We start from the raw sequence: 9022 nt of genomic DNA, 5'->3' as shown, positions 1-9022 counted from the left end.
CTAGAAAAATGAGCACTTTGCTTTTTTTATCTAATGCTAAAATGACGACCTATGTATAAAAAAAAAGGAATTTTTGGACTTGAAGAAACAAATAAAAAAATGTAATAATTATTATTTTCATTTTTAAAAAATGAAAAATGAAATAGAATTCTAAAATTGAAAATGATAAATAAAATACAAAACAAATATAAATAAAATACAAATAAAGAAACAACTTTGTTAACAATTCTAGATTTTTGTCTGGTCTAGTCGGAAGAGTCCTCCTGATATTCTGGTCTTGTATCAGTTTTGACATCTTTGAATACAAACAGAAAAGAGAGGGTAGGCTCATTACATTAAAAAAGATATGGGAATACCCACACCATAAATAAAACATTAAAAAAGATATGGGAATACCCACACCATAAATAAAATAAATAATTGAGCGTGAGAGCCAAATGAATCGAAAGATTCATGTTTGGTTTGGGAAGAGATCATGGAAGTTTTGAAATTAATGATAAGATAATCTACTTTCATTAAATGATTTATTAGATAATCGAAAACAGAGGATTTTGAATACTATTCGAAATTCGGAAGAATTACGTAAAGGGGCCATTGAGCAGCTCGAAAGAGCCCGGGCTCGCTTACGTAAAGTGGAAATGGAAGCATATGAGTATCGAATGAATGGATACTCTGAAATAGAATGAGAAAAACAAAATTTGATTAATGCCACTAGTAATAGTTTGGAACAATTAGAAAATTACAAAAATGAAACCCTTCAGTTTGAACAACAAAGAGCGATTAATTAGGTCCGACAACGAGTTTTCCAACAAGCCTTACAAGGAGCTCTAGGAACTCTGAATAGTTGCTTGAATAGCGAGTTACATTTCCGTACGATCCGTGCTAATATTGGCATTCTCAGGGCCATGCAAGAAATAACTGATTAGCCCTTCTTTTTTTAGTTATAGTTTAGGCATTATTTTTTTCTTTTCCTTCCTAAAAAGAATAAAGAAACACTAATGGTAACCCTTCGAGCCGACGAAATTAGTAATATTAATCGTGAGCGTATTGAACAATATAGTAGAGAAATAAAGATTGTGAATACCGGTACCATACTTCAAGTAGGCAACGGAATTGCTCGTGTTCATGGTCTTGATGAAGTAATGGCAGGTGAATTAGTAGAGTTTCAAGAGGGTACAATAGGCATTGCTCTGAATTTGGAATCAAATAATGTTGGCGTTGTATTAATGGGTGATGGTTTGATGATACAAGAGGGAAGTTCCGTAAAAGCAACAGGACGAATTGCTCAGATACCTGTGAGTGAGGGTTATTTGGGTCGTGTTATAAATGCTCTGGCTAAACCTATTGATGGGAGAGGTGAAATTTCAGCTTCTGAATCTCGGTTAATTGAATCTCCTGCCCCATGTATTATTTCTAGACGTTATGTATATGAGCCTCTTCAAACGGGGCTTATTGCCATTGATTTGATGATCCCTAGGACGCGGTCAACAAGAATTAATTATTAGAGACAGACAGACTGGCAAAACAGCCGTAGCCACAGATACGATTCTCAATCAAAAAGGTCAAAATGTAATGTGTGTTTATGTAGCTATTGGTCAAAAAGCATCTTCTGTGGCTCAGGTAGGAAAGATGGAATATACTATTGTGGTAGCTGAAACGACGGATTCACCTGCTACATTACAATACCTCGCTCCTTATACGGGAGCGGCTCTGGCTGAGTTTTTTATGTATCGTGGACAACATACTTTAATAATTTATGATGATCTCTCCAAACAAGCACAAGCTTATCGCCAAATGTCTCTTCTATTAAGAAGACCTCCCGGTCGTGAAGCTTATCCAGGAGATGTTTTTTATTTGCATTCACGACTTTTGGAAAGAGCCGCTAAATCAAATTCTAGTTTAGGTGAAGGAAGTATGACCGCTTTACCGATAGTTGAGACTCAATCTGGAGACGTTTCAGCTTATATTCCTACTAATGTAATTTCCATTACAGATGGACAAATATTCTTATCTGCCGATCTATTCAATGCTGGAATCCGACCTGCTATTAATGTGGGTATTTCCGTTTCCAAAGTAGGATCCGCAGCTCAAATTAAAGCCATGAAACAAGTAGCCGGCAAATCAAAATTGAAACTAGCGCAATTCACAGAGTTAGAAGCCTTTGCACAATTCGCTTCTGATCTCGATAAAGCTACTCAGAATCAATTGGCAAGAGGTCAACGATTACGCGAGTTGCTTAAACAATCCCAATCAGACCCTCTCGTAGTGGAAGAACAGATAGCTACTATTTATACCGGAGCGAATGGATATCTTGATCCGATAGAAATTGAACAGGTAAAGAAATTTATCAGTCAGTTACGTAGCTACTTAAAAAACAATAAACCTAAATTTCAAGAAATTATTGTTGAATCTCGGATTTTGATGATGAAGTCAATTGTCATTTGTTGTCTAATCTATGTGTTGAGATAAGTGTGCAGGATTAACTACGATGAAAGTTAGACAAGCAGCAGGAGTTGCGCCGGAGTCAAGATCATGATCACATTGGGAGTTCGAGAGTTCGACGGAAGTTCGGACGGTCGTCGGAGGTTCTGCGAGAACAGATCCGAGAAGTCCGGAAGCTTGCCAAGCGAAGCTCGTCGGAACTCGCCAAGTGGATCGTCGCAAAGTCTAGGAGTTTGCCGGAAGTCCGCAGAAGCATCACCGAGGGTTCATCGGATGATCGACGGAAGTTCGCCGGAAACTCGCCGGAAGAAGCGATTGACGTACCGAAGCAAAGCTGCAGAAATTGTCTTAGATTTAATCGTAGTTAGCACGGTGATTAAGGTAGAAATGGGAGGTGATCCCATTAGCTTAATCCTGGGGCAATTGGGCCCCTGAAGAACTCAAGTTGGGTCGAATGGTTCAACCCATTCGGACCCAAGTTGCTGTGGGAGGTGCAACCGCCCAGGCAGGGAGGTAGCACCGCCCAGGCTAAGTCTCCCAACGAGACTGGGCGGTGCAACTGCTCCAGCCAAGAGGTGCAACCGCCCAGGGCTCAGTCTCCAAGCGAGACTGGGCGGTGCAACCTCCTCTGTCAAGAGGTAGCACCGCCAGAGCTCAAGTTTCGAGCTCTGCAAGGCGATGCAATCACCGAGCTCGGTCTTCGAGCTCTGGCAGAGAGGTGCAACCTCTCTGGCCAGGAGATGCACCGCCTGAGCTCGGTCTTCGAGCTCTGGCAGAGAGGTGAAACCTCTCTGATCAGGAGATGCACTGCCTGAGCTCGGTCTTCGAGCTCTGGCAGAGAGGTGCAACCACCCCTGACAGAGAAGGTGCATCCGCCTGAGCTCAGTCTTCGAGCTCTGCCAGGCGGTGCAACCTCTCCAGTCAAGAGGTGCAACCGCCTGAGCTCAGACTTCGAGCTCTGCCAGGCGGTGCAACCTCTCCAGTCAAGAGGTGCAACCGCCTGATCCCGGAATTCCGGGATTTGATCGTTTTGAGCTCGAAGTTTGAACTGGGTTGGGGCCTATAAATACCCCACCCATTCAGCACAGAATGAGAACAGATCCATTACGAATTCTTGATCTTTTCTGTGATTCTAAGAGCTCAAATATGTGTAAAATCCTTAAGTCTCCTCTTTCTGTTCTTCAAGTCTTGAGTTGTAAAGAGAGAAGAGAAAGGATCTGTAAGGGTTGTCTCCTGAGCCCGTCAAAAGGAGTGAAACTGTAAAAGGGCAGTTGACCTTCGCCCATTGAAGGAAGGCAGCTAGTTGACATCGGCAACCTCGTCGGAGGAGGAAGCCAAAAGTGGAGTAGGTCAAGACTGACCGAACCACTCTAAATCTTGTTGAATCTCGAATTTTGATGATGAAGTCAATTGTCATTTGTTGTCTAATCTGTGTGTTGAGATAAGTGTGCAGGATTAACTACGATGAAAGATAGACAAGCAGCAGGAGTTGCTCCAGAGTCAAGATCATGATCACGTTGGGAGTTCGAGAGTTCGACGGAAGTTCGGACGGTCGTCGGAGGTTCTGCGAGAACAGATCCGAGAAGTCCGGAAGCTTGCGAAGCGAAGCTCGTCGGAACTCGCCAAGTGGATCGTCGCAAAGTCCAGGAGTTTGCCGGAAGTCCGCAGAAGCATCACCGAGGGTTCATCGGATGATCGACGGAAGTTCGCCGGAAACTCGCCGGAAGAAGCGATTGACGTACCGAAGCAAAGCTGCAGAAATTGTCTTAAATTTAATCGTAGTTAGCACGGTGATTAAGTTAGAAATGGGAGGTGATCCCATTAGCTTAATCCTGGGGCAATTGGGCCCCTGAAGAACTCATGTTGGGTCGAATGGTTCAACCCATTCGGACCCAAGAAGCTGTGGGAGGTGCAACCGCCCAGGCAGGGAGGTAGCACCGCCCAGGCTAAGTCTCCCAGCGAGACTGGGCGGTGCAACCGCTCCAGCCAAGAGGTGCAACTGCCCAGGACTTAGTCTCCAAACGAGACTGGGCGGTGCAACCTCCTCTGTCAAGAGGTAGCACCGCCAGAGCTCAAGTTTCGAGCTCTGCCAGGCGATGCAATCACCGAGCTCGGTCTTCGAGTTCTGGAAGAGAGGTGCAACCTCTCTGGCCAGGAGATGCACCGCCTGAGCTCGGTCTTCGAGCTCTGGCAGAGAGGTGCAACCACCTCTGGCAGAGAGGTGCAACCACCTCTGGCAGAGAGGTGCAACCACCTCTGGCAGAGAGGTGAAACCTCTCTGATCAGGAGATGCACCGCCTGAGCTCGGTCTTCGAGCTCTGGCAGAGAGGTGCAACCACCCCTGACAGAGAAGGTGCATCCGCCTGGGCTCAGTCTTCGAGCTCTGCCAGGCGGTGCAACCTCTCCAGTCAAGAAGTGCAACCGCCTGAGCTCAGACTTCGAGCTCTGCCAGGCGGTGCAACCTCTCCAGTCAAGAGGTGCAACCGCCTGATCCCGGAATTCCGGGATTTGATCGGTTTGAGCTCGAAGTTTGAACTGGGTTGGGGCCTATAAATACCCCACCCATTCAGCACAGAAAGGATACAGATCCACTACGAATTCTTGATCTTTTCTGTGATTCTAAGAGCTCAAACTTGTGTAAAGTCCAAAAGTTCTCCTCTTTCTGTTCTTCAAGTCTTGAGTTGTAAAGAGAGGAGAGAAAGGATCTGTAAGGGTTGTCTCCTGAGCCCGTCAAAAGGAGTGAAACTGTAAAAGGGCAGTTGGCCTTCGCCCATTGAAGGAAGACAGCTAGTTGACGTCGGTGACCTCGTCGGTAGAGGAAGCCAAAAGTGGAGTAGGTCAAGACTGACCGAACCACTCTAAATCTCTGGTTTGCATTTATTTTTGAGTTCCTTATCATTGCTGCAAACCTCCTACATAACTACTGCTCTCTGCGCCTTTACGAACAAGTTCTAAGTGCTGATCTTTTCAAATCTGCATTCAGACGTAAATCTCTGTTTTTCGTACGATCAATTTACATTTACGTTTTCATTCTGCAAAACTGTCTTCTGCGCTTTTACGAACGAGTTTCTAAAATCAGATCTCTTTGAAACTGTGTTTAAACGTAAAACTGTGTTTTAGACGTAAAACTACTTTTAGACGCAAACTGCGTTCAGACGTAAAACTGCGTTTAGACGCAAACTGCGTTTAGACGTAAAACTGCGTTTAGACGTAAACTGTGTAAAACTGTGTTTTAGACGTAAAACTACTTTTAAACGCAAACTGCGTTTAGACGTAAAACTGCGTTTAGACGTAAACTGAGTTTAGACGCAAAACTGCGTTTAGACGTAAAACTACGTTTAGACGCAAAACTGCGTTTATACGCAAACTGTATTTAGACGCAAACTGAGTTTAAACGTAAACTGTGTTTAGACGTAAACTGCGCTTGATCTTAAGTAATCTTAGAATCAGCTTTTACATCGAAATCGTTTTTATCGAACAAACGCAGCTTTCGTTTTTAATCGCAGAAAGATATCCGCTGCACTAATTCACCCCCCCCCCCCTCTTAGATCTCTCGATCCTAACAATTGGTATCAGAGCAAGGTTAACTCTCTAACGGATTAAAACCCAAGAGAGATGGCATACGCCGGAAACCATGAGGGGCATTCTATTACACGTCCACCCATGTTCAGTGGGACGGACTACACCTACTGGAAGACTCGAATGAGGATCTTTCTTATTTCTATGGATTTTGAACTATGGAACCTTGTTGAAAACGGATTTTCAAAGTCTTCTCTTCCAATGATCGATTGGAATGAATTGGAGAAGAAGGCTTTCGCTCTTAATGCAAAGGCTATGAATGCCTTATTTTGCGCACTTGATAAAAACGAGTTTAATCGTGTTTCAACTTGCGAAACTGCATTTGATATTTGGCACACACTCGAAGTGACCCACGAGGGCACAAGTAGAGTGAAAGAGTCAAAAATCAATCTGTTATTACATTCTTTTGAACTTTTTCGAATGAAACCAAGTGAAACCATTGGCGACATGTTTACCCGTTTCACGGATGTCGTCAACGGTCTAAAAGGACTTGGAAAAAGTTTTTCGGATTTTGAACTCGTAAGTAAGATACTAAGATCCCTTCCTAAGAGTTGGGATCCTAAAGTCACTGCTATTCAAGAGGCAAAAGATCTGCGCAACTTCCCTCTTGAAGAACTAATCGGGTCATTAATGACCTACGAAATGACCTGTAAAGCTCATGAAGAGCAAGATGACATCCTTCCAAAGAACAGGAAGGATATGGCACTTAAAACTTCTGAATGCCACTTGAGAGAAAACTCAAGTGATGAAGACTGTAATGATGACTTGGCACTTCTAACAAGAAAGTTTAAAAAGTTCTTTAAAAGAAACAAGTTTAAGAATGATGCAAAAATTAAACTTGAACCCAAGAAGGACCAAGTGATCTGCTATGAATGCAAAAAGCCAGGACACTACAAGAGTGATTGTCCCCAAGCCAAAAGGAGAACATCAAAGAAGAAGGCTCTTCAAGCAACATGGGATGACTCGAGCGCATCCGAAGAAGAGGAGTCCAACACCGAGCAAGTTGCTCATTACGCCTTAATGGCCATCGAAGATGAGGTAACAAATTCAATAGATGCAGATTTATCATTCGATGAATTATTAAATGCTTTCCATGAATTGTTTGATGAGTGTAAGACTATCAGTAGTAAATACAAATTGCTAAAAAAGCAGCATGATAGTCTTATTTATAATTTCGATAAGTTAAATGCTGAACATCATGATAGCTTAAGCTCATGCATAAAATGCCATGATCTAGAAACTCTCCAAAAAGAAAACTTGCTACTTAAGAATACCTTGAAGAAATTCGAGGTTGGTAGCAAGTCATTGAACATGATCCTTACAAACAAGGGTCACGTTCCCAAAAGAACTGGAATTGGATTCGTGAGAAGTCCTCACCAAAATCCAACCACCTTCATAAAAGGCCCCATCTTATATGTTGAACATCAAAGCAAATGCAACTTTTGTTGCAAGTTTGGACACAGGACGCGTTATTGTCCATTTAAGAAAATTAGTCCAAACAAATTGATTTTGGTTCCTAAAGGGACCATGACAAATTCTATGCAACATGATAAAAAATATAGATCTATTTGTGAGGCACCCAAAAGCAAATGGGTACCTAAACATCATCCTTTCTTGTAGAAAACTAAACCATCACAAGCTAGGAGCAAGAGATGGTACGTTGATAGTGGATGCTCAAGGCATATTACCGGAGATCCATCACAATTCTCTAAGCTCACTAGCATAAACGAAGGATATGTCACCTTCGGAGACAACAACAAGGGTAAAATCGTTGGCAAAGGAACCATAGGTAACAAATCCAACTTCTCTATTGAAGATGTTTTGCTAGTTGATGGTTTACAACATAACCTCTTGAGCATTAGTCAATTATGTGATAAAGGATATATTATAAGATTTGAATCTAATGCTTGCATCATTCAAAAACCACACAAAAATATATCTATGATTGCATTGAAACAAAATAACGTATACACTATTGACATCAATGATTTGTGTAATGAAATGTGTTTTTCTGCTTTGAATGAGGATGCTTGGATATGGCATAGAAGATTAGGTCATGCTAGCATGAAACTAATCACTCAAATATCATCCAAAGAACTTGTAAGAGGAATTCCTCATATCAAGTTCATCAAAGATAATGTATGTGATGCTTGCCAATTAGGAAAACAAATTAAGAGTAGCTTCAAATCTAAAAATCAAATAAGCACCTCTAGGCCCTTACAATTGATCCATATGGACTTGTTCGGACCAATCTCCACATCAAGCCTAGGAGGTAGCAAATATGCCTTCGTCATCGTGGATGACTATAGCAGATACACATGGACTTACTTCTTAAAACAGAAAAGTGAATGCTTTAGATCTTTTACCAAGTTTTGCAAACTTGTTCAGAATGAGAAAGGGTCTATGATTTCATCAATTAGAAGTGATCATGGTGGTGAATTTCAAAACCATGATTACCAGGAATTTTGTGAACTCAATGGATACAACCATAATTTCTCTACTCCTAGAAATCCTCAACAAAATGGAGTTGTAGAAAGAAAAAATCGAAATTTACAAGAAATGGCAAGAACCATGTTGAATGAACACAACCTACCCAAATATTTTTGGGCCGAAGCCGTAAATACTGCATGCTACATTTTGAATAGAGTTCTAGTAAGACCTCTACTAACCAAAACTCCCTATGAATTATGGAACAATAAAAAACCCAATGTCTCATATTTTAAAGTCTTTGGGTGTAAGTGTTTTATCTTAAATGAAAAGGACAACTTAGGAAAATTTGATGCTAAATCCGATGAAGGAATTTTTCTTGGTTATTCTACTGTTTCTAAAGCCTTTCGTATCTTCAATAAAAGAACTTTAATTATCGAAGAATCTATTCATGTTGTTTTCAATGAGATTTCCGAAATCACGAAAAATAATCTTGACGAAGATGTTAATTTTGATTCCTTGAATTTAAATGAAACCCCTTCTCCAACTAGCAACTTGGATGCATCCACTCCCG

General features: G+C 41.7%; 1 protein-coding gene and 1 pseudogene across 1 annotated transcript; both read left to right on the top strand.

Annotated features, from left to right (window-relative positions):
• Positions 1 to 447: 447 nt before the first annotated feature.
• LOC135666248 (ATP synthase subunit alpha, chloroplastic-like) lies at positions 448 to 1505 on the top strand. Its single transcript, XM_065177815.1, has one exon. It carries the CDS (start codon positions 999 to 1001, stop codon positions 1503 to 1505), a length of 507 nt encoding a protein of 168 aa, XP_065033887.1. The 5' UTR covers positions 448 to 998.
• Positions 1506 to 1756: 251 nt separating this feature from the next.
• Positions 1757 to 9022, top strand: part of LOC135666180 (ATP synthase subunit alpha, chloroplastic-like) — a 33274-nt pseudogene continuing 26008 nt past the window's right edge.

This window comes from Musa acuminata, unplaced genomic scaffold (genome assembly GCF_036884655.1).
Source record: "Musa acuminata AAA Group cultivar baxijiao unplaced genomic scaffold, Cavendish_Baxijiao_AAA HiC_scaffold_1077, whole genome shotgun sequence".
In the NCBI taxonomy this organism is placed as follows: domain Eukaryota; kingdom Viridiplantae; phylum Streptophyta; class Magnoliopsida; order Zingiberales; family Musaceae; genus Musa; species Musa acuminata.
The sequence above is the reverse complement of the archived record's forward strand: the minus strand, read 5'-3'. Positions and strand labels throughout refer to the sequence as shown.

What these genes read in the sequence shown, in the direction of transcription:
- LOC135666248 (XM_065177815.1), top strand. Translation starts at nt 999, where the DNA reads ATGGTAACCCTTCGAGCCGACGAAATTAGTAATATTAATCGTGAGCGT.